The 26,374-nt window shown below is 40.0% G+C and overlaps 3 protein-coding genes across 3 annotated transcripts; 2 read left to right on the plus strand and 1 right to left on the minus strand.

Moving 5' to 3' along the window:
* Positions 1 to 2,014: 2,014 nt before the first annotated feature.
* Positions 2,015 to 7,369, plus strand: ndufa9a (NADH:ubiquinone oxidoreductase subunit A9a). Its single transcript, XM_079224335.1, has 11 exons — positions 2,015 to 2,072; positions 3,196 to 3,369; positions 4,547 to 4,644; positions 4,754 to 4,845; positions 5,018 to 5,159; positions 5,288 to 5,390; positions 5,713 to 5,783; positions 5,888 to 5,964; positions 6,619 to 6,714; positions 6,939 to 7,005; positions 7,124 to 7,369. The coding sequence occupies exons 1-11, from the start codon at positions 2,018 to 2,020 to the stop codon at positions 7,292 to 7,294; spliced, it is 1,146 nt and encodes a 381-aa protein (XP_079080461.1). The 5' UTR covers positions 2,015 to 2,017; the 3' UTR covers positions 7,295 to 7,369.
* Positions 7,370 to 8,678: 1,309 nt separating this feature from the next.
* Positions 8,679 to 14,895, plus strand: LOC306741804 (putative polypeptide N-acetylgalactosaminyltransferase 8; the record flags this gene model as incomplete). Its single annotated transcript, XM_079224121.1, has 11 exons — positions 8,679 to 8,784; positions 9,413 to 9,662; positions 10,166 to 10,332; positions 10,550 to 10,733; positions 10,894 to 11,091; positions 12,132 to 12,246; positions 12,366 to 12,551; positions 13,767 to 13,904; positions 14,200 to 14,295; positions 14,380 to 14,547; positions 14,761 to 14,895. 11 exons carry the CDS (start codon positions 8,679 to 8,681, stop codon positions 14,893 to 14,895), a joined length of 1,743 nt encoding a protein of 580 aa, XP_079080247.1.
* Positions 14,896 to 19,384: 4,489 nt separating this feature from the next.
* Positions 19,385 to 24,549, minus strand: LOC306741805 (putative polypeptide N-acetylgalactosaminyltransferase 8; the record flags this gene model as incomplete). Its single annotated transcript, XM_079224122.1, has 9 exons — positions 19,385 to 19,402; positions 19,599 to 19,691; positions 19,868 to 20,005; positions 20,111 to 20,296; positions 20,703 to 20,785; positions 22,163 to 22,188; positions 23,856 to 24,032; positions 24,109 to 24,187; positions 24,420 to 24,549. 9 exons carry the CDS (start codon positions 24,547 to 24,549, stop codon positions 19,385 to 19,387), a joined length of 930 nt encoding a protein of 309 aa, XP_079080248.1.
* Between the last annotated feature and the right edge of the window lie 1,825 nt (positions 24,550 to 26,374).

The raw sequence follows: 26,374 nt of genomic DNA on the forward strand, positions 1-26,374 counted from the left end.
GGACTTAAGGTGCAGTTGGAGGCATTTTGTTTATGAGTGACATAGTTGAGATGCCAGGTTATACAGGTTATACCATAACACTTTTACTTTTCTCAGTTTCCATGTTAAAAAACAAAGTCGTACACACTGCATGGTTATAAAATGTATCAAATATTTGGTTTTGCATTTATATTATTTTACACATTTAGCATAACTTTCATAATCGTAAACTATTTTAAGAAGTGTGTGCAATAAAGGCTGAGCCAAAATATGTTTTTTTTAAATCATGTTAACAAGAAATAATTGTCATAAACTTTTTAATTGTAGAATGCAGTTGATGACATATTGATTATTAATGATTTCACGTATTTATTGCAGAATATGTTTAATCCTATGTTTCATATTTGTTTAACAATTTAATTCAACAATCATAACATGTAATTGTAAGTGAAGTCATTGTATATATTTCTGCTGTAATTTACTGTGTATGTGTAATACAGAACAGATGTTAAGAAAATATTTCAGATATTTGTTGAGAGTTTAGACAAGGTTTTACTTGTTGTGTTGTTACTGTATGAAAATATTTTGTATGTCGGTTATTCATAACATTTTATATATTAGAGACAAAAAGACAATCCAGTTATTGATAGTTTGTGCCTTGCAGTATTAGAAATCTTGCACTTTACTATTGTGTGTGTACACCTGATTAGAAACCCTGTCAACAAGGGTTCAGACTACTCTGCCAGTATCCCTTTTATTTGACAAAATGATGTCTTGTCGAATGTTAAACAACATACCATCTTTTTACAATGGATTTATGTCTTAAATCGCCAACAGAGATTACATTTCAATTTATTCTACTCTAAATTTAATCTATTAGCTAGGCAACGAGATCCCAAGAGAGTGGATTGCAGTTAAAATAAGAAAAGTTATGTTATACTCATAAACATTTGTATGTCTCTTTGTCTTTTACGATGAAATAAACGGTTGTTTTAAAGAGAATGTGCTTTCATATTTTATCATATTTATCCTATTTTTGTGTGTTTTTGTTTCCATCTTGGAATGATAATGACGCACTGTTGGCATATTGTTATAATGCAGTATAAAGCTCTCACTTGTAGTTTTAAGATGTAGTAGTAGTTTTCACAGCCTGTTGCTAAATAATAAACTGATAAATTAAAACATATTTATTGTAAATAAGAATTGTATAATCATGATTCAATTTAGATTACTATTTGTTTCCATTTACGGATTTATATTGATCATATTCCGTCCTAATAACATTTCCATCTATTACTACATTGACTAACATTTGCAGTTTTCCCTTTGCTCGTTATTTGTAGCAATGTGCCACCTACGAATTAGAAAACAGCAACAGGATCTCTGATTGGTTGTCTGTTACATAAGTGTGCATGACACGGCTGCCACCTGCTGCCTTGTGCGGGAACTAGTGGTGGCAAGAGTGGATTGGACCCCTAATAAATCTAATCATTATAATTATGATATTATATTTATAACTATGATATTATATTATTATTAGAGATTGAAAACCTATATTTTTTTTCTGGTGGCACACTCCAGACAAGACTTCATCATGTAAGGTCAGTTATGAACTATTTTGTCTGAAGAAGAGATGTGAAAGAGTTTAAATATGCGTAATCTAAAATGTATTCGATCTATTAAAAAAAGTTATTGTTCATGCCCTTCCATTATGAATAGTATTTTTGTGTTTATTAATTTATGTATTGGTGCCAATCGAATCAGACAGCAGTGAAAACATCATGTAAACAGATCATATTATCGTTTTTCATCACGACACAATTAATGAATGAACACAGCCGTATAAAGTTGGAGTAAGTCTCTGCCATGAAAAACTCATAATAAGCTACTTTCACACCTTTCATTGTCAAACCAGAGGTTGCATTTCTAAGACTTTTGTATGCATCCTGACATCCGAACGACATCTGAATGGCTATAACTCCACTGTTGTGATTTGACGTGTGCTTTTTGGCCCTAGCGGTATGCCGTAGTCGGAAAGATGGCGACCGTAGCGCTGGTTAGCCGTCCTGCAAGTGTCCTTCCCAGGATTTCAAGTGAGTAATGTTAAAACAGTAGGCATGTTATGCTTGCATTGACATTTAGGAATATATTGTTGTTATTTCAGATATGTTCACGTAATTCATGCTAATCCAGATTTACAGTTAGACCACACACTCGGCTCGAGTGACCTTGCTAACCGGCTCGGATAGTCACCTCCTAGCAAGGGCTTTAGCTAAGTTAGCTAGCTAGCTAGTAGTTAGCTCCCATTTAGATTTTTAATAACTCTATTATTAGCGTCCTGACTACATAAAGACCCGTAACACTGTGCGATATGAATGAATGATAAACGCTAGTTAAGTTAGGCTAAGTTGTAGCTGCCCCCCGCTGGCCTGACTCGACGTTACGTCTGTTATGGTGGCTCACTTGCTGTTTTTATTGACGTAGCATTAGTTACATTAACGTCACGATTAGTTTTTACGTTTGGCACGCAACCGTGGATTTATATGTCCGACTAACTGGCATGTTGTTTTCCAGTGATGACGCTTAGTAAGTAACGCGTCTGCACAGTGACACTAAGCTGGCGTTGGTTCCTGAGCGCTACATGGTTCACGTCATCTCAATGTATTTGTTTGCATAACGCAGCAGTCTCAGATCCCCTTTTTGATTATTCGTTAGGAAGCATGCAGACTTTTAACCCTCCCGTTGTCTTGGGGTCAAAATTACCAGTGTACGAGTGAATATGTATGTGTGTTGATGGGTTATTTTGACCCCAAGACAACGGGAGGGTTAAGATGACTTCATGCTCACGTATGTGTTTTCATCTGGTCAGTGCATACAATAGTATCCCATTTCGTCGCCATTTTTCTTATCTTTTTTTTCACAGCTAATTTGTAGCCCAAAGCATGCAATAGAGAGAAAATATTGCATGTAATACCACTACGGAAGCTCAGTGTCACATTGTCAGCTCTATAGATCTCCGGTTTTACTGTTAGAGGATGATGAACGTTATTGTGTGACACTGAAATGTGTTTTCTGTCCACCCCCCATTTATATAAAGAAGGTTAAATCACAGTAAGCATTAGTTACACCTCTCAGTATAACGCCATACAAATTAAGAGCACCATGAACCTCTATAATGTGGATCAAACACTGCCTATGTTCCTTTCCTCTCAATAGGTAGCTGCTCCCCTGCTGTACTGTCGGCTGCCTCCGTCACCAAAGTCCAGCAGAGGAAGCTGCACCATGCTGTTGTCCCCAAAGGGAAAGGAGGACGCTCCTCTTCCAGTGGAATAGCGGCAACAGTGTTTGGTGCTACTGGTTTTCTGGGTCGATACGTGGTCAACAGGCTGGGTGAGTTGAAAAACACTGTGTAAATAATTACTGATATTTACTATATATTCAGCAAACTTTTGAGCGTGTGTGATCGTATCTCAGCGATGAGCACAATTAGTTTAAATGTCCTTATTAAGCCCACCAAATAACTATTTCAGGTATTTTAATGTATACGGCCCCAGTTTAGGTGATTTGATTTATTTGAGATATGAAAAAAATACAAAAACATATATCACAGATGATACACAAATACATTGAAAAATGTACTGCGGATGATGCAGTTAAGGGATAACTTGTTTGCATTGTGGTTCATTTTAGTTCAAGAGAAGGTCTAATTTCTCATTTGAAGTGTCAATAATTAATATATACTTATTTCTAATGTTTTTATACTTTAATTTGTCCAAATATGTGTGTGTATGTCTATATATATATATATATATATATATATATATATATATATATATATATATATATATATATATATATATATATATATATAATTAATTAATTAATACAAACTTGTTCTATTCAAATCTGTAATCTCCTAGCTCTGAATAGCTATTTTTATTTTGTCTTCACCCCATCCTATGGCATTTGAAAAAGGTGTGACCAGCCGCTGGGTTCTGATAGCTGAAAAGGTGTTTTCTTTGGATTGAAGCAAAAAATATGTTTTTTACAAACAATATTAAATATTGGTGTAAATTGCTCTTCAATACGTCATCTCTAAATATTTGTTGTCATTTTGTCTGCATCTCCTATGGTGTGCTAATGGCATTTCAAATTGGCCAGAAATTCAGGTTTTGCCAGCTGGTTGAAAATGCAAATATTTTAGGCCGACTGACCGGAAGGGAAAAAATATTTGCAGATTTTATTCTAATGTTTTTAGGAGAGAGATGTGTTAGCTATACTCATTTACATCCACCCAGACACTGGTTCTTTTGCTGGAGTAGAAATTTGCAAAACAAATCTAAGAGGTTACTAAGAGGTTGAAAGTTGTCTTATACGATAAGTGGGCATAATGGCTACCCCATGTCTTGTAATGTTGCCAATTAAGGAGATCGTACTCTAAAGTTTTTTGAGTGGTAGTCCGAATCACAGAAGGGATTTATAGAACCTGCTTGCAACCAAATTGTTATCATATGTAAGCGAATGACTCAAAGATGTGATTGTATGTTTATTTTCTGATGATTTGCAGGTCGCATCGGCTCTCAGATTGTAGTCCCTCACCGCTGTGATCAGTATGACCTCATGTACATGAGGCCCATGGGTGATCTTGGACAGATCATTTTCATGGTAAGATTCAGACAGACACACTTGGAGGGTGGATTTCTTGCTCTGCATGTACTTATTTATATGACATTTAGAGCCTTAAATTAAATGCATTGTCTTTGTCTTGTCGCAGGAGTGGGATGCAAGGAACAAAGACTCCATCAAACAGGCCTTGGAGAACTCTAATGTTGTCATCAACCTTGTCGGCAGAGAGTGGGAGACACGGTATGTCTAGTCTGGAGAAATGTCTTCAAGTATCTGCTATATGTGTTACGTTGTTGACATGAAATATCATTTTAAGCTGGTTTAGAGATGAGGTGTAGGTGAATGTTGCAGGACATTGCTGAATTGTAGGTAAACATTCACATGCAAGTATTTCTCCCCTTTTTGTGCACAGGAACTATCTCTATGACGATGTCTTCGTGACCATCCCTCAGCAGATTGCCAAGGCAGCCAGAGAGGCCGGCATCACAAAGCTCGTCCACATGTCTCACCTCAACGCTGACATACGCAGCCAGTCGAAATACCTGAGGAACAAGGTAATGGGCTGTTTTGGCTCATTCAAACTAGTGCATCTGTGTTTCTGTTGAACAGTGTCAACATGTTTAAGCCAGGGAATCCTAACCTATATATAGGTGGTCATTGTCTGACGTACTTTTACCCACAGGCTGTAGGAGAGACAGCAGTGAGGGATGAGTTTCCAGACGCGGTAATCTTGAAGCCCTCTGAGATCTTTGGGAGGGAGGACAGATTCTTCAACTATTATGCAAGTAAGACAGTTGTTTGTGCGAGTGAAACAGAGTCTGTCATTGACCATAATCTACTAGTAGGCCAACACGTCAGTTTCTGAGTGATGGGAATGTGACTCATGTGCGCGAATGTCACTGCGCTGCTTTTCGCTGCTCTTCCATAGACTTAGCTTGTGCTGTACATTCATTGTCGTCTCTTCATCAACTTCTACGAGCACAAGTGGAGCTATTGCTAAAACAATTTGACCACTTGTTCCACAGTATTAAAACTGTTCCCTTTTTTATTCTAAAAGTTGTCATCTAACCAGTGAAAATTGAATGTGTGGTTTTAATCCTTTTTCAGACATGCGCTGGTTTGGCAACGCTGTTCCACTCATATCCATGGGAAAGAAGACTGTGAAGCAGCCTGTTCATGTATGTTTGATGAAAGGGGGCCGCTATTCTGATTCTTTCCCTTCCAATAAATAAAATCATTACGATCAAATGAACCCAACTAACCAGTCTCTTTTCTCCCTCAGGTGGTGGATGTGGCCAAGGCCATCATCAATGCGGTCAGAGACCCTGACGCTAATGGGAAAACATATGCGTTAGTTGGGTAGGTGGTCAGTACTCCAAAAGCTGTGCCTAGGATTAGAGCAAATACTGAAATTTGATAAAACACATCATTAATAGATACAAATGTATAGCAAGAGCAATCGATCATCATTTGTAATAAGCAAGAAAGTGTACAATTTGGAGAATGTGTGCATTTCAGGGCAAAACACAATGCGTGTCACCATGTAGCAGCATTGTGTGGAATATGCAGTCCATGAAAGTTTGTCTGCACGAAAACAACGTTGTTAAGTCAACTTACAAGATATGTCAACGGTTTTGTCTTTGGTTTAGCGTTAACAGTAGTACAATCTGAATTAAAATTTACAATGACATTTGTATCATTTAAAAATGTTAATTAAGTAGTTTTTCTCTTTCCTGTTTTCAGTACACTAGTTATTTATCAAGTTGTATTATCAAATACACAAAACAAATATATTGGAATCATTTTCATTAGTGTATAAGTTTGGGAGTGAGAGGATCAGATGGAGATCACCTCGTTTGCATGCAGTGCCTGCACAAGAGTGGCTTATTGAAGGATAGGAAACCTTGTCTGTCGTCATGTGGTCTGTGTTTCATGCCCTGTATTTGTGTCACTTGAGCTCAGATTTACAGGATTTCATGAATTGTTTTTGTCCTGTTTCCTCTTGTTATCTAGGCCCAGCCGTTACCTCCTCCATGACCTGGTGGAGTACATCTACGCCGTGGCACACAGACCTTTTGTGCCCTACCCCTTGCCCCGCCCTCTCTATCAGTACGTGCCTCACTGCATTTTCAGAGCAACCGCAACGAAGGCATGTTGCCAAGCTAAACAAAGGAGATGATTACATTGTAGATCGCTAAGTGTACACAATATTACCACACATCTGATTTCACTTGACAACATGTTTAACATGTTACGTGTAGTGTACCTGTGCTGCTTGAACACATACAAACATAACGGCAACCCGCTCATCAAAATATTTGTTTTACTTTCAGCCTTGCTGCTCAGTTTTTTGCAAAGAGCCCATTTGAGCCCTGGACAACCGCAGACAAAGTGGACAGGGTAAGACGACCAAGACCTTGGCCATTTTGATGTGCTTCTGTGAAAAGGGCCTATTGCGCCACCTACCGTGGAGGCTCTACAGCCAGCACTAATTCTGTACTGTGCTTTCGTTTTCCAGTTTCACACAACAGACATGAAGTACCCAGGACTTCCTGGTCTGGAGGATCTTGGCATCACGCCTTCCACTGTAGAACAAAAGGCAATTGAGATTCTGCGTCGTCATCGTCGATTCCGTTACCTGGAAGCTGACCTGGATGAGACGAGGCCAGCCAAGACTGTCAACTATTAAACTACCAACTCCTGGGCAGTACCTCCGATTGTTTGGTCTTTAACTAAATGCTGTACATAAATAAAATAAAAAGTTCCTCATTTTGTCTTGTTTTTATTAGATATGCCTTTTTACCATTACATTGCCTTTAAAGTTTTCTCCTCTTCTTCATGTTCACCCCATTGGCCGTTTAATTGTTGTAGAGAAAATACAGACATGCACAATCCCCACCTCGAAGGCTGGAGGTGGCGTGTCATGCTGCAGTGGTTAAACCCTGCTGGAGTCTGCAGGAAAACCGCCACTTTTCACAAAGACAGCGGCAAACTTTGTTACAAATAATAATTATGTCCTGGAGGGGTCAAGTCTGGGTTCAGACTTCAATACAATTGAGACATTAGTACTTATAGAGAAGAATAAACCTGGAAACTGAAAAGTAAAATGAACTGAACTTCATTACATAAAGAAGCTAAGAGCTGCATATATTACAAGGTGAACATGAACATTTTAAGTGTTTAACTGAATAGTTTAAAAGAAGCAATATGTTGCATCTTAAAGAGTTTAACATTTTGGCATGAGAATGGTTTCTTTAGCTGAAAGTATGCAGTATTAGTAGACAAGTAGTCAATTGGAAAAAAGTACATTTGCCAGGAACAAAGACTCCAGCAAGCGGGCCTTGGAGCCTAGTGGGCAGAGAGTGGGAGACTTAAATATTGGGATTATAAAGACCAACCCACATAGTTTCTCAGGTCAAACCTGTTAAATCCTCTGTCCGTACCACACACTCGCCTTAAGACCCGCGGTGACTGAGCTTTTGAGGCAGTAGCACCAAGCTATGGGATGCCCTGCCTGCCTGGCATTTGATAAAATGAACGCTCTAGGCCTGCTTTTGATCTGTATTTATTGTGCCTTCCTAAAATACATTTCTGGTCTTAACATTTGTTTTGTAAATTATTGTCCCTTGTATGGCCACATTTGGTTAATTTTGTTTTCTTATTAATACTCATGTCAAGCAGTTTGTGACTTTTGTCTGTGAAAAGTGCTATGTAAATAAATGTACTTTAATTAAATAAACCTACTTACTTCATCGAGGTAGTTCAATCCACTGTGTATGTGCAGTAAATACTGAAACTGTACTTTGAAACCTCTATTTATGGCTTTTGAGATAGGGTTGGTTCACCTCCACCCTGAAGCCTGCATGGTACGATAAGGATATATCTAGGAGTTAAAGTTAATGAAAGGTTTAAGATAAGATGTACTTTATTGTGCGATTTGAGCTTTGAAGTGGCCGGCTTAGAGGTACAGAATGATATTTTGTGATCCTTCGTCAGAAACCACAATGACGATATACATGCGAAGAGCTGGAATAATTGGAGCCTTTTTACTCTCAATATACTTCCTCATTTACATGACCGCGAATTGGAGAACAGACAAATCTTTTCCAGAGCGTGTCAAGGATCAAGAGGTTGTGAGGAGAAAACTGGACCGGATTGAAAAGACTCTAAACAAGCTGGGTGAGGACCAATTCAGACACAACCATAAACACTGCTGTAGTGTAAAGCTCTGACTTTCTAATCATACATGTATTATTTTAAAGATCTGTAATCTAAAGTAAATGAACCAGAATACCTTTTACTGTCCAACTTCTGTACAAGCAAGAGTTGTGGCGCTGAGAACTGAGATCCACGCTGGAACTTTAGTTAACTGCAAGTAAATCCCCTTCAAATATAAATACAGTATATCTTTGCCATCTAGGTACTTTTGTTTTAACGGGTGTGTGTGTAAGTATCATTGCCTACAGTGGCGTGTTTGGACTGAACCCAAAGTTAAGTAGACACAAATATAAGCAAGTGTAAAAAAACATGACTGAAATCACATCACATGTTGTGCCGTCAGCCTGAGTTGCCAATGATTTTTGGAGAAAGATGTGCGCTGTGTACTGTACATCTGGAGCTGGTAAGATGTTTCGTACTACATTTGATTTTACTGAGGAAATATTAGAAGAGTTTGCAGCAGCATTGATATGCTTTCCATTTCTTCCAGCTAAGTTACCAAACACATTTATACTTCTACTGTTACTGTGACGTTTTACTGACCCTGTAAATCATTTCTGTCTTTTAATGAACACAATCCAAAACAAAGCAAAGCTGATAGAAGCAGCTGGTCTAAAGAACTCCACCAATGAAGTTTCACTGAATGTGGATCAAGTAAAAGAGAAGATTGTGATGCCAAAGATATATCCAAACTCCTTCCTGTTTGCCGAGTGGGGCGATGAGCTGTCAGAAGAGGAACAGAAGGAGGCGCAGGCTCTATATCAGATGTATGGATACAATGCCTTCCTGAGTAACCAGTTGCCAATAGACAGGACGCTTCCAGACACAAGAGACAAAAGGTAACTTTAGTTTATTCTGGTTCTAACTATTTTCAAAGGTGGTTTGATTGTTTTGTGTCCCGACCTTTGCAATAACTTGCTATGCACAGTAACCTGATGCGTTTTTTGGGGGTTACTATGAACCGCCTACCAGTGTTTTACATGCAGATAATCTAATAAATCTTATAATAAATTATGATAATTGGAATTTGCTTGTGCCAAAGCAATATTTAGCCAGAAAAACATACACTCAACATGGCATGACAAGTTAACTGTGACATAATGCACCCTTTATCCAGAATATGACACATCCACCAATCCTAAAATAAGCTTACTAGTGATTTCAGTCGTTCATCCCAACTTTTCGCTTATGGTGTCAAGCCAGATCAAACAATTACCCCTGATATGCTACATTCCATGATGCAGTATGAGAACACAAGCTATATGACATATTGAGACCCGTTGAGTCTGTTTCTCTGCAGTTCACTTTTTTTACACCTGTCTCTACATCTCATACCATTTAGGTGTCTGATTAAGAATTATCCCAGGGACCTGCCAACCATCAGCGTGGTACTGATCTACATAAACGAGGCTCTTTCGGTCATTAAAAGGTCCGTAAGAAGCATCATCACCCACACTCCAGAGCACCTGCTGAGGGAAATCATTCTAGTGGATGACTGTAGCACTTATAGTAAGTGTAACTGTGCACTTGGAATACTGCATGATGATGTTTCTCTCATACGTCTCAGTACTCTGAATGTCAGCCATGTAAGTCTCATAACCCCTGTGAAGGAAATTAGGGTAAATTGCATTAGTCAGGTACTGTGCTTCATAGAGTTTTCTGTATATAATTTGTAAAGCTGTTGTAGTAGTTTCTATTTATATATTTGACTGTTGACTATTTTTAGACGACCTTGGAAAACCATTGCAAGACTACATTGAGCAGATTCACAAAGAGAGGCCTGGACTCATACAGAAAGTGCGCCATAAGCAACACATGGGGTTGTCCCAGTCCCGGATCTCAGGTTGGGAGCATGCCACAGCAGATGTTGTGGCCATTTTGGATGCCCATATTGAAACCACAGAGGGATGGTATGTAAATGTCGGTAACAACAGTAAAAAAAACTGCTGTGAAGTTAAATTCCTTCACTTAGTTCCTGTCAAAATCCTACATCAATAATGTTGATGTAGGATTCTCAAGGATCAATACCCTTGAGGTTATTGTACTGTTTAATTGTGGTGTCCTTACCAGGGCAGAACCTCTACTGGACCGGATCAAAGCCGACAGGACAGTGGTGGTGTCCCCTGTGTTTGATAAGGTGCATTTTGACAATCTACGCGTAGAAAAATATATCCCGTACTCTCACGGCTTTGACTGGGCTTTGTGGTGTATGTACGAGTCCTTTAGGCCAGAGTGGCTGAAGATGGAGGATGAATCGCTGCCTGGGAAGTACGTGGACCACACACACTTGTGACTAAATGAGACCCTCACCTAGCTTTTAGAGTTTTGGAAAGTTCTTCCTATTGGCTGGTCACTTTGACTGCGAACCTCATTAGTCCGCGCCCCATTTTTCTGATCTCACGGAAATGAGGAAGTGTGTTTTTTCAAAACTAAAACTCTAACTTCTCATTCAATTTTAAAGATCGTAACATTTTAATAATTTCGTAAACTCCTAACATGACTAAGCGATTATAACATTATACCTTCACTGTAACCGCAGAGGCGTTATTTTAACTCATGAAGTACTTGTATTCATAAATTCAGAGTAGGACTAGTGGAGAATCAAATTATGCTCGTCATTAGCAGTGGCGGGCCGTGGATTTGGCATCTACGCCTGCTGTCTGTTTAGTTTAACAGCTGATGGCGGCCGCATGTTAATGGTCACGCTGGCCGTGTGGCAAAACAGATGCTAGCAGGCCTTCTCTTATAGTTTAATCAGCTCTCTATAGAGACACAGAAGTGAAATGTGATTGGATGAGCGCTATTAAACAGCAGGCTCAAGCTCATAGCTGAAGGCAACAGAGGAACACAGGAGGTGTGCAATGAGAACATAAGCTAATAGGTAAAAATTATATATATATATATATATATATATATATATATATATATATATATATATATTACATTACATGTAGTGCATTTGTGAAAAACAATTAAACTATAAAATAGCTATAACTTTTAATTATGACAAATTTAAATTTAAACTTTGTGATTCTGTTTAGGCCAGCAGAGAAGGCTTAGCAGGCCCTGACTGGTCATTAGGTTATAGTAAATAAATACCAGGGTTCACATTCATCTCACAGTAAAATTACCCTAAGTGCCGTTGTCTTCTTTCCATTTAACAAAACTTTTGTGTTTCACTCATTGAATCCCTTTTTAAACAGTAACAATTTGAAGCTGTTTCACAACATAACAGACAGTAAACGTGAATAACAGGCGGTTTTCATTTTGGCACAAGACTAGTGGCGCTATTTGTTTGTTTTGGACAGGAGTCCCTCTGTTATGGGAATCTTTGCAGCAGACAGACTCTTCCTTGGAGAAATCGGTGGGCTCGATGGTGGAATGACAGTTTACGGTGGAGAGAATGTTGAACTTGGAATTCGTGTGAGTAGCCCAAACTGTTTCAGTATTAAGAATTACACATGACACAGAATTTAAATCATTCAAGGTTGAAGCTTTGGTAAATCACTGACGACTATCTCATCTGTGTCGGCACTGCTCAGGTGTGGCTGTGTGGAGGCAGCGTAGAGGTTGTGCCTTGCTCCAGGATAGCTCACATTGAGAGGGCACATAAACCGTATGCACCTGATCTCAACTCAGCCATGAGGAGAAATGCCTTGAGGGTTGCAGACATCTGGTTGGACGAGTACAAGCGGAACGTACTGATTGCCTGGAATGTTCCGTTAAAGGTTGGCACAAGGGTTATGTCTGGAGACATACTGTTAATTGTACAGCTGCTGAGAAATGTTGTTCAGCTGCTGAGTCATACATAACCATGACTTGAAACAAAGGAGTGTCACAATTTGCTAGCTGCCAGCTCTCCCCTCTTTTTATATGCTTTACTTTAGAGAATGGCTTTCTTTTGCTCCCATAACTTCCATAACGTGCACAAACCTCAAAGGGATTTTTAGAAATCTTACACACATCCTACTCTCCTCGTATTCATCATACTTTTGCAATCCAATCAACAATCCAAGTTGTCACAGTGGGAGGGCAAAAAGGTATAAAAACAAAAACACCATCCTGCACTTCTGCCATCCAACCATCATTATGTTTAAAAAGCCTTATATTTTACTACATTTCACCGAAAGATGACTAAATATTGCAGAGGGAACACGTTTGTTTGACAGCAGACAACTTCATTTGGCCACTTCAGTTTCAGGGTCCTGGTATTCTGCATGCCGGCTCACTCTTGTGGATCACTGGGACACTTGAACCGAGCCAGCATTCAAGTTTTTTTCAGAATAAGACAATTATTACAAGTTTTGTAAATAAGTAATAACACATGTGTTAAACCTACTATGACAATGTTACGGGGTGGGGTAAGGAAGAGGACCCAAATGCCACAGCAATAGTGCAAAATAATATGCATTTCAAAAACTAAGGACAAGCCTCCAACAGGCCGAGAGGAAAAAAGGTGGAAGAAACAAAAACAGGGATCATACAACGGACAGGAACAAGAATCACAAACTGTGTCTACTCACAGTCAAAAACGCAGTACGATCCCACACTGAGGCAGGGTTTAAATACACTGGGGAGGGGCAGGTGATTGGACACAGCAGGGAACAATCAGGGACAATCAACAGACAATCACAGGGCAGGAAGTGCAGGGAACACAGAGGACACACAAGACAAGGGCTACAAAATAAAACAGGAAACAGACAAACTCACATCATGACAGACAAGTTACAAAGGTGTATTGAAAATAGTAAAAATACACTGCTTTTCGTTTTACACTTTTGTCACTTTCACAACAATTACATTACAATCTGCCATTAGAGCCAGTCTTTCCACATGTATTTCCTTAGCTTTATAAATATGAGATTTCATTGTATTGAAGAATATAGATTTTACCAAAATTGTGCATTGTTAATGCAGCTTTTGATATTGCTAATGATACACAGAATCATGGAATCGATACCGGCGACGTGTCCGAGAGGAGGAAGCTCAGAGAAAAGCTGAACTGTAAACCTTTCAAGTGGTACCTGGATAATGTTTATCCAAGTCTGGAAACATGGGATAACGTCTTGGGGTATGGTGTGGTAAGAGACATTTTCAGTCATTAGTTTGCTGATAGCATGTCATGTTTTAGTGTTTGTACTATATTAGTAAGCCTGAAATGCTTAAACTGAATTCAAGATCAGAAATATGTATTTATTTAGTTCTTCTTTCAATGAATACTAAATGTAACAATACAATGTTTATGTGGCAAAGCCCTGGATATGTATTCATGATGAATGTTGTGATTGGACATTACATTTTACATGACATCAATGAATGTTCACGTCGAGGTCAAAGCAAATCAATAACTCTCTTAACATGAAACTGACTGTACAGCTGCAGAACTCCCTTCTTAGGAGCCATTGTGTGGACCAGGGAGCCGTTCCAGGGAACATCCCCATCCTGTATGATTGCCACTTCCAGCAGCCACAGGTTATCTAAGACATATGGAAAAACTGATCCTGAGATATTAATAACAAATCATAATATTAAATCACAACCTCGTCTTTCCAACAGCATTGCTTCTACACTGCAGATGGTGAAATCATCATTGGGGCGATTAAATCTCACAAATATAACAATAACCACTGCCTGGTTGATCCAGGCTCTGGCAGCACTCCCACCCTGCAGGAGTGTCCGCTGGCTAAACTAAAGCAACTGCACATGCACTGGGACTTCAAACAAGTAAGAACTCAGCTGACATCAGTATGGTCTCATTTTCTTCTGACGTCTGTTCAGGAACTTTTTAAACAATCCAGCACATTCATATCAGATACTACCAGTAGAAGGTGTCAAAGTCATAAATGTCCAATCCGACACAAAGATGAAAATATCATTGTGTTAGATGCATTCATGCTACCATCTCATTCATTTTGTTTCTTGATCAAACTTTTGCAGGGCCAATCGATCAGAAACAGAGCAACAAAGAGATGTCTTGAGGTGGCCCAGGGAGAAAGCTCTAACTATGAGGTCATCATTCAACCGTGCAGTGGACAGAGCTGGACGATTGAGCATCTTATCACAAGTTTTTAGTTCAGGGATTAAACTATTAACAAAGGATAATTGCAAACTGGATCTTGTTTAAAAAATGTAATTCAACATTAAAAACAAATCTGCAGCAGAGGCGGAGGAGTTGACAGCCCCAATTTTAGAAAGTGAAATAGAAGGGATCATCGGATCTCTGAAAAATAATAAATCTCCGGGGACAGATGGTCTGCCAGGTGAATTTGACAAGACCTTTATAAAGGCGCTTGTGCCTAGGCTTTGTGGGGTCTTTAACTATGCTTTACAGGAAAATGACCCACCCAAGAGTTGGTCAGAGGCCGTGATAACAGTCATACACAAAGAGGGGAAGGATCCACTGAGTGTGAGAGTGTGGCGCCTATAGGCCAATTTGTCTGCTTGGAAGTGATGTAAAGATTCTTAGTTCTCTACTGGCGAATAGAATGCAGAAATACCTTGGGAAGTTAATCAATCCTGATCAGACGGGGTTTATACCGGGCCGTCAAGGTGCAAATAATATTAGAAGAGTTCTAAACTTACAATCAGTAGCAAGAGACTCGGCCCGTCCTTCAATGCTTCTCAGTCTCGACGTAGAGAAGGCGTTTGATAGGGTGGACTGGTCGTATTTAAATTATACTATGGAACGAATGGGATTTAATTGGACATTTAATAGATGGATAAACACTCTAAATAAAGACCCAATATCTAGAGTTAGGGATAACGGACACTGCTTTTAATTCTTTAAACTTAAGAAGGGTGTTCGGCAGGGAAATCCAGTGTCTCCAATTTTGTTAGCTCTGAGTATCGAACCGCTGGCTGAGTTATTAAGGGGTAATGATCAAATTGAAGGTATAGTAGATGAGGGGGGCATGATGCATAAGATATCGTTGTTTGCGGATGATATCCTGTTGTTTATAAGAAATCCATTGTCATCTATACCAGCGGTTATGCAATGTCTGAGGAACTATGGGGGAGTTTCAGGACATAAAGTTAATGAGGGGAAATCGGAAGCAATGATGATTACAGGAAGCTGGCCTACACAATTGGACAGACTTGCGAGATTTAGATGATCAAAGGGGGGCTTTAGGTATTTGGGGGTGATTTTGACTCCTAAACTATGACAAACTTATTTCCCAGATGAAAAATGACCTGGAAAGGTAGGAGATGCTTCCCCTTTCCTTTGTTGAGAGAGTAGAAACCATTAGGATGAATGTTCTGCCAAGGCTGTTATTTCTCTTTTGCTCTCTTCCTCTTGCTGTCCCGGTATCTACTTTTAAGCTCTTAGATAGGCTTGTTTCTCGATTCATATGGCAGAACAAGAGGCCTAGAGTGAGACTCAAAGTTCTTTGCTTACGGAAAGAGAAGGGCGGTTTAACTTTGCCTCATTTCAAAAGTTATTACTGGGCAGCACAACTTAGAGTATTGATCTCCTGGATGAGATTGGATATGGATAAAAAAAATGGGTACATATAGAGCAAAGTTCAGTAAACACATCACTCTCAGCACTCCCCTTTCTGACGACAAAGGCATTGCGTATACTAAAAATAAAAAATGAATGGGTTAAGTATACATTAAAGGTTTGGAGGAAAATTGTAATGGAAATTAATTAACCTCATCAATCTCCTTTAGAGAAAACACATGCGATGGGAAACACTTAAATTTCTTTAAGCATTTATTAAACAGAAACTTGGAATAATTCAATTGAACGGGCAGAGCTCGTCACCACAGATGGTTCGGAGGACTGACTCAGAAAAATAGTTCAACATGAGTTTTATACATCAACAATTATTATTGAAATGTTTGCCACAATAAATCAATTATTCGTAGGAACGACTCTCAGGGCTTTCACACAACTTCAAGCAAAGTATGGTATTGAAGCGAAGGATCTATTCCTATATTTCCAACTTCGACACTATTTGGCCACACACAAGGAATGGGACACAATTAAGGACATACCAGGCAATTTTGAGGAGGTGGAGATAGCTGAGTATCGAATCCAAACAAAACATATAATATCCTGTTTATACAGTGGAATACATATGGATACATCTATCGATACACTGGATATAAAAAGTAAATGGGATTTGAAGGCTAACATCATTATTGCAGATGATAATTGGGAATGCTCTTGGGTGTCCTGTCACAAATGTTTAAGTAGTCCAACCTGGAGAGAATTTAGTTGGAAGCTAAGGATGAGATTTTTTTTAAACGCCCTTAGTAATAACTAAATATGACAAGAAGTATTCCCCTCTCTGCTGGAGAGGTTGTGGCCTAATAGGAGACTTTTCTCACATTTTCTGGGATTGCCCTAAATTGCAGAAGTTGTGGGAGGAGGTTAAGCGGGAGATAGGTGAGATCTTGAACTTAGACAGTTTGATTGACCCACAACAGCTGATTTTAGGAACTACACCTACAAGGGGGCTAGGGAAAAACAAACTGTATATAATCAGAGTTATGATGTTAATTGCCCACAAAATGATCACAGCTAACTGGCTCAGGCCCCACTCACCCACTGTGGACCAGTGGGCCCAGAGGCTCCAGGCTGTGAATTGTATGGAAAGTTTAACTGCAAGCCTAGGACTCCGGATGGACATTTACCTAGCAAGATGGTCACCTGTCACAATGTATTGGTCAAAATGATTATTCGGTTGACATTGGACTGGACAAGCTGGATTGCATATGAAACAAGGTGATTTCCTTGGGATATCCCTTCTGTCATTTGTGTTCTCTTTGTATTTGGTATACACTTGTATTACATATGGTTATTTTTATATGGTTGTTATAATCGTGTATAATATTGTATGACATGCTGTGTGAGACTCACTGTCAAGGAACTTGTTCTAATAAAAGTTCAAAAAACAAATCTGCTTCATTTTTGTAACGTGATTTAAAAAGGAAATAGTTGCATTTAAAAATGAGCAACCACACTTTGAAGATCTGAAATCTAAAGTAAATGAATCAGAATACCTTTTACTGTCCAACTTCTGTTCAAGCAAGAGTTGTGTCGCTGAGAACTGAGATCCACGCTGGAACTTTAGTTAACTGCAAGTAAATCCCCTTCAAATATAAATGCAGTATATCTTTGCCATCTAGGTACTTTTGTTTTAACGGGTGTGTCTGTAAGTATCAGTGCCTACAGTGGCGTGTTTTGACTGAACCCAAAATTAAGTGGACACAAATATAAGCAAGTGTAAACAAACATGACTGAAATCACATCACATGTTGTGCCGCTGAGTTGACAATGATTTTTGGAGAAAGATGTGCGCTGTGTACTGTACATCTGGAGCCAGTAAGATGTTTCGTACTACATTTGATTTTACTGAGGAAATATTAGAAGAGTTTGCAGCAGCATTGATATGCTTTCCATTTCTTCCAGCTAAGTTACCAAACACATTTTTACTTCTACTGTTGTGAGTTTTTTTTTTACTCTTTCAATGAACACAATCCAAACCAAAGCAAAAGCTGATAGAAGCAGTGGCGGGCCGTGTATTTTCCACCTAAGATTCAAGATGTTTTTACTGTCATATGCACAGATAACAGAGTTATTCTATACAATGAAATGCTTATTTTGCTGGGTACTCCTAACACACAGACTTAGAATAAACTTAAGATAAAAAATAAATAAAAATAAGGCACAAAATATAAAAGATATAACAGTATTGCACAAAAAATATAAATAATAATATAATAATAATAATTATATATATTGTATATATATAAATATAATATAAATATGAACTGTAATAACAATTAATATAATTATAATATAATAATAATAAATACAAATATGCTAATAGTATTAGTATTGTTCATTGTATAAAGTGCACTATGCATTGCTAGAATGTCCCATGTTCACCAGCCTGATGGCCTGCGGGTAGAAACTGTTCGTCAGTCTCGTGGTTCTGGACTTCAGACTCCTGTAGCAGGGGCGTCTCTAGGATTTTGACACATCTGGGGCTTAGCCCAGATGAGTGAAGCAGCGACATTTTTAGACATAGAAACACTCTCCACATACCCTACAGGTACCTGCTCTTCTGGACTGAATTGAATTGAGGCATTTCATGGTTACCAGTTAATACCAAATAGGCTAGCAATTTTCACAAACTTCTCTCAATAGCCCAGGCACAAAAATGCCCCATTCATCATGTTGAACATACCAACAGCAACAGTAAACATTGAGATGTTTAATGAACCATGCATCTTGTCATGTACAGTATTTACATTGTTTTACTTTGTACATTTAATGCTCATTACATACTCATATGTATTTATTCTTTACATATTCGTTAACATTATTTGACATAACATACTCTTTAACATAATATTTGTAACTCTTACAGGTCTCAGGTTAGATCTCTGCCTTAACTGTTCTTAACTCTACCTTTTGTCTTTGTTTCTTGTACTTAACTTTTATTAATGTACTCTTTGCATATTTTTTCCTTGTTCATTTGTCTTTAGTTTTACTTTAAACATTTGTCTTGAACATTATACCTCTTATATATAATGAGCTGGTAAGGATCTAGATGCCGTTCGACTCCTACATGCCCGCACGGTCACGGAGATGTGTTTATTATTGAAATCCGTTGTTTTAAAGGATAGTTACGAGCGATTTTGTGAAACGTTACTTGCGTTAAAAAAAAATAATAATAATAAAAACTTGCCACGCGAGGCCCCCTGTCCCTGCGAGGCCCCTCCCCTGGGTCTTAACAACCCATTTAAGCTGCTTTACTTACTTGAGGTCCATAGTAGTGGCAGGTATAGGCGATGGGTGTGTTACCTGGTACTGGGCCCTGGTCTAAGCACATGTCAGCATTAAGATTCTTCAGCTATAAATGGAGAAGTTCATCATTTTGTAAAACATGTATAGAACACTATTGCTCGTGGCCGTGAATCATTAGAAAATAAATGAATGTGTCAATGCATGTGGCTGTGACACAAACCGTGCACAAACCCTGTACTGCCTCTACTGCACAAATAAAGCATGAGATACAACTTAACTTACTCCTCCATAAGCGAGTATGTTGTCCCAGGGATCCAATTTGGGATACACGTTTTCCAGGTACCATTTGAAAGGTTTACAGTTTAACCTTTCCCTGAGGTTTTTTCTCTCTGAGATATCCCCGATGTCAATTCCGTGATTCTGCAGAGAATATCAAGAGATATGTTTGTGATGTTGGAACTGAAGAAATTAAAATGCACTCATAACTAATGACAAAGGCATCACCATTCTTGTTTTGTTTTCTATCTCGAATGGCAAGTTCCAAGCCAAGTTGACGTTGTGTTTGTATTCGTCCATCCAGACTTCTGCTACCCTCAGGGCGTTTCTCTTCATGGCATGGCTCAGGTCAGGCATGTAGGGCTTGTGGGCCCTCTCGATGTGGGCGATCTTGGAGCATGGAACTACTTCAATACTGCCTCCACATGTCCACACCTTCATGAGCAAAGAAACAGCTTATTAGATAAAACTGACTCATTGCTTATTCACCAATGATTATTGTGTAAATACAAGCATGACTGTAGTGGCCGGCTATGGCCAGGTGAGGGCGCACTGATAAATGATGTTGTGATATACGTGTGAGAAGAAGTATTATTAAAGTTGTCGAGTTACATCCTGATGGTTGTGTCCTTGAGTACTGAGTATATAGGCACAATACATGGTGTCAGAAGCTTATAACCCGCGACAGACAGAGTCTAGTGGTACAGACAACTAGTCGGAGTAGTTTGACGGTGTGGAGAGAGAAGACGGTGACGTGTGGAGCTAGAGAGAAAGTTTGACGGTGAAAGCTAACAACAAGCTAGTGGAAGCTACTAGCGCACAGCATGGATCACATCTTTACCATCCCACCACCGGGACCTTTCGACTTCGAGCCAAGCTCGTGGCCCGCGTGGATAAAAAGATTTGAACGCTTCAGGCTTGCTTCTGGATTGAAAGAAAAAGACCGAGCTTACCAAGTGAATTCTCTCATTTACACAATGGGTGATAAGGCTGACGATATCCTGAGCGCACTGCAGTTGGCTGAGGATAAACAAAATGACTATGACAAGGTAAAAAATGCTTTTGATGGACATTTTGTACGAGTGCATAATGTGATTTTTGAACGAGCCAAGTTTAATAAACGAAGTCAGGAAGTTGGCGAATCTGCAGAGAACTTCATCACAGCAGTGCCCAAGCTAGCTGAACATTGCAAATATGGCGCCTTGCGTGAAGAGATGATCCGAGACAGGATTGTTGTCAGGATACGTAATGCCAAATTGTCTGAAAAAAATGCAGCTCAACCCAAAATTGGATTTAGCGACAGCCATAGTTCATGTGAGGCAGCACGAAGAGGTGAAAAAGCAGCAAGTTGTTCTCCGGGCTGCCGATTCACCGGAGCAAATGGATGCAGTGGCTTACAACAGTAAGAGACAGGTTTATAGGAAAAACTCTGTTCAACGCGTAAGCCATTTTCAGCCTAAGCCTGCCTCAACCAACCCAAAACAGTGTGGGAAGTGTGGCAGAACCCCTACACATGCATGGACTGAATGCCCAGCAAAAGATATTGAATGTAGAAAATGTCAAAAGAGGGGACACTTTGCATCTGTGTGCAGATCATCCCAAAAGCTAGAATCCATTGAGGAGGATTATGTGGCGGCTAATTTGGGAGCTATTGACCATCCACAGGTGTCTACATGGACTGAAATGCTTACCATTAATGGTGGCCCGATGTGCTTTAAAGTGGACACAGGGGCATGACTGCCATCCCAGAAACAGAATACACGCAAGAGAAATACGGCAGCTACACAGTGACACGCAGACCTCTGCTAGGCCCCGCCAGTCAACCTCTGGAGGTCAAAGGACAAGTGCATGCTGTCATTCAGAGAGGCAACAGAAAGATTGAGGAGGAGGTGTTCATCGTGAAAGACCTGACGACACCCTTATTGGGCCTGCCAGCTATTCGCAGACTGCAGATGATTCCTCAGCTCCATAGCATAGACAATGCAGAGACACACTTCCGCTCAACCTACGCAGATGTCTTTACAGGGCTAGGTAGGCTTAAAGGTGAATATAAAATTAAGCTGAAAGACAATGCACCACCCTATGCCCTCTCTGCCCCACGACGTGTAGCCATCCCACTCCGGGCCAAAGTTAAAGAGGAACTAGACCGGATGGAGAAAATGGAGGTCATAGCCCGTGTTGAAGAACCAACTGAATGGTGCGCAGGCATGGTCCCTATTGTGAAAACGTCAGGGAAACTACGCATTTGTGTAGATTTAACCCATTTGAACGAGAATGTCATCAGAGAGAGACACATCTTACCGGCAGTGGACGAGACGCTGGCCAAGCTGGAAGGGGCCAGAGTTTTCATAAAGCTTGACGCGACATCAGGTTTTTGGCAAGTACCACTCCATCAAGACTCAATGCTGTTGACCACGTTCATCACACCAGAGGGCCGATACTGCTTCAAGAGGTTACCCTTTGGTATATCATCGGCCCCTGAGCACTTTCAAAAGAGGATTTCCCAACTGATTGATGGCATTGACGTGCTATGTCATGCTGATGACGTCCTCATCACAGGAAAGGACCCGGCAAAGCACGACAATAGGCTGCACAGGGTGCTACAGAAATTCAGAGAGTCTGGGCTCACTCTGAATGAAAAATGCCAGTTTGCACTGACAGAGGTCCATTTTCTGGGCCACGTCATAAACTCACAGGGCATCAGAGCAGACCCGGATGAAATAAAGGCGATCCGTGACATGCCTGAGCCAAAGAATGTGGCAGATGTTCGCCGTTTCATGGGCATGGTGAACTTTGTAGGAAAATTCTCACAACGCCTGCCCGACTTGACTGCCCGACAGAGAACAGCTGGACATGGGGAGCACCCCAACAGAAAGCGTTCGTGGACTGTGTTAGCCCAATACAGCCCAAACCACGAAACCATGGTGTCAGCGGATGCCTCTTCGTATGGACTAGGAGGCGTCTTGACACAAAAACAGCTAGGCGGTGAGTGGAGACCTGTGGTTTTCATTTCAAGAAGTTTGACCAAAGCCGAGTCAAGATATGCCCAAATAGAAAAAGAGGCTTTGGCTACGACCTGGGCATGTGAGCACCTGCTCTGATACTTGAGCGGCCTAGATTTTACTATAAGAACAGATCACAAGCCACTCATAACACTCCTGAAGTCCAGAGCACTGGATGACCTTCCGCCGAGGATTATCAGATTCAGATTGAGGCTACTCAGATTCAATTTCAACATCATCCATGTCCCAGGTAAAAACCTGATAACAGCTGATGCTCTGTCCAGAGCGCCTCTTCCAGCCACAGCCACGAAGGCGGAGCAAGACCTGGAAAAGGAATGCAAAGCTTACTTGGACAGTGTAGTAGAAAGCCTGCCAGCCACACCGACAAAGCTGGAGCAAATTAAGAGCGCACAAACCTCTAACAACACCTGCAAACGTCTCAGTCGATACATTGCAAACGGCTGGCCTGAACACAGATGAGATATGCATGAGCTGCTGTTGCCCTACTGGCCTGAGAGGTCAGTCCTGCATGAAGGGGGAGGACTGCTCATGAAAGGTGAAAGACTCATAATCCCTGAACACATGAGACCTGACATCCTGCAGAGACTTCACCAGGGACATCAGGGTATCAACAAATGCCTTGCTAGGGCTAGAGAATCTGTCTGGTGGCCTGGCATCACGTCTGCCGTAAAGCAAATGGTCGAGAGATGTGAGATTTGTGCACGTGAAGCTCAAACACCTGTTGGCAAATCTGCTCACGACTGACCTCCCAAGCAGACCATGGCAGAGGGTCGCAGCAGATCTTTTCCAATGACAGAATGGGAACTACTTAGTCATGATGGACTACTTCTCTCGCTATATTGAAGTTTGCACCCTACCTGGAGGCACAACAGCTAAACAGACTATTGCAAGATTTAAAGCTGTGTTTGCTAGGTATGGATGCCCAGAAGTGCTAGTCACAGGGTGATGTCCACAAAGCTCTGCTGGCCTACCTTTTGTCCCTGGTATCTGGGAGAAGTCGATCTAGAGAAAGGCGATCACTGAGAAAAACGTTGTATCCGTACTTCTCATACAAATCCTGTGCCTCTCTTTGGTCGTCCTCAGACAGGTTTTCCCCCCACTGCCTGAACAGGACAGAGTTTGGGAACATTTTTTTTTTTACTTTTTCTCTTTGGGGGTCTTCAGTTGGTCTTGAATCTTTGCTTCGGGTTGTTCTGGCTGCTATTTGACTGATGGCAGTTCGACCTCTGCAGCTTTTCTCTGCCCTCTTCAGGCTTTTTCTTCATGGTGTCCTTCTTTTGCTCAACAGCTCGGAGTTCATTGACTTGACAAAAGGATGTCAAGGAGAGAGCAAAGATTTGGACACAAGATTTGTGTCCATTTTATGGACATCCAGAGATTTTATGGCATCAGCACACAAACTGACTAGACGAGATCAAGACATCAGGAAAAATAAATAAAACACAATACTGTATATAAAATGGTAAATAGACTATTTGTATAGCTCTTTTAGTCTTCCGACCACTCAAAGCGCTTTAACAATTGCTTTAACTCACAGAGGTTGCTGGTGTTTGTCTCCGCGTCTGAAAGAGGTCTGATGTTAAGCGGTGCTTCCAGCTCTTTGTCAGTCCTCAATGTTTGCTCATTTCTCCCTTTTAACATTCCCACGTAGAAGACGAGCACCATCACGCCCAAAACCAGAAATATCCGCTTAAGCTCTCTTGCTCTCATACTGAAAACACCGACTGATCCACCAGCAGTAAGATCAGATGAATGAACTGACAAGTTCAACAACAATGCTGTAAGATGTACTGAACGTAGACGCCTTCTTCTGTTTAGAGGGCGAGACCTGTCCTCCCTCTGCTGTTTGATTGCACAAGGTGCAGGTGTTCCTATTGGGCTGACATTGTAAAGTCACCTGCTTAATTACAAATCTGAAGAACAACCGGCATTATGTAACATAGGTTTTTACAAGTAATTAATACGGCCATATAACATTTTGCGGAGGAAACTGGAAGAACAAAAGCTAAACTGTTATGTAATTTTCGTAAAAAGCTTGCTGGGAACCTTTTTTTTTTTCATGTGTTCATTCATGTCCAGAAACCATTCAAAGATCAAATTATTCAGCTCTTTAAGGACCTTAGTGCTGTCTTTTTTTCTTTGGTTTCTACCATTTCTTCATTTTAAAATATAAAGCTTTTCCCATTTGTTTTAAAACAATGTAACTCTACTAAAATGCTTCTGAATACTTTTGTCTATACTTTCGTTAGACTTCATTTAAACTTTAAGCAGGTCACAAGACTTTGAACTATTAAAATATAAGTCAGCTTTTGCTATCTTTAACAGTTTTTGAATGATTACCGTTTAATGTTCTCAGACCTTTTCTGTGTATGTAATGGGTATGTATTGCACTTCTAACAGTGCGTGAAATTACTCTTCATACATCATTTCTGGTTTAAATGAAGCAAATCTTATGCTGGTTGCAAATTCTGTGCAAAGCACTTTTTAACTGATGAGTCACTTAGAACAGAGTTGTCAAACTCATTTTCACCCCGGGCCACATCAGCATCATGGTTACCCTCAAAGGGCCGGTTGTAACTGGAACACTGTATAAACTACTCCCTAACATTAACAACTGTCTTTGCATTTACATATTGTTTATTCAAATATTGTACATGCATTTATATAAATGTAAAAATATAAGTAAGCAAATGTCTCTGTTATTACAACATGAATCCATTTAATTTAGGGTTAGGAAACCCACATTACTCTATCAAAGATCCAACTTTAAAAATGTAATAAAGACAAAGATCCAACGCATATTATTAACTTTGTTCAAGGTTTTTTGACACAGTTGAGAAGGACATAACTGGTCCAACAAATAATTGTGAGCTGTAAGAACAGGTGTGACAGATGTGGTCTGGGGCACACCTGCTCACTGGATTTGGCCCACGGGCCTTGAGTTGGACACCGGACTTAGAACTTGCCATCACCAGGGCAACCTTTGATTAGTGCGAGATATACAGAGGCGATTGAGATGAGCTCATTAGTGCATTTAATGTTGTGGAAATGTATCCTATTGTTCTTCTAGTGGCCATTTGTCCGATGAATTAAAAACAACCATAAATCAAAGGACCACTGACGCACCATGGGTTTGTGGTTTACGCAGGCAAAAGAATGCATTGTCCATACAGGATTCTGTTTTTCTTATTTATCTATATGCTCTTTATTTAGCAAAACAAACCAAGCAAACAAACAAAAGAACAAACAAACTCCTGATGCTGCCTCTTCTGCTCTGGTAAAATAATGCATAGGCCTATCCAGGTGCATGCTGGTCCTGTACCTGCTTACGCCTAACCTCAGGTGCACACAGTGTTACCCAATTCATAAACAACACGAAAAATAAATAAAAGAGTGCCTAGGCAACAGCAACAAATAATTAAACTAAACAAAAAAATATCAAAATAAAAATCTTAATATATCAAGCAGTGGGGGGGGAAACCTGTCTGAG

This window comes from Taurulus bubalis (assembly GCF_910589615.1).
Source record: "Taurulus bubalis genome assembly, chromosome: 9".
NCBI lineage: Eukaryota > Metazoa > Chordata > Actinopteri > Perciformes > Cottidae > Taurulus > Taurulus bubalis.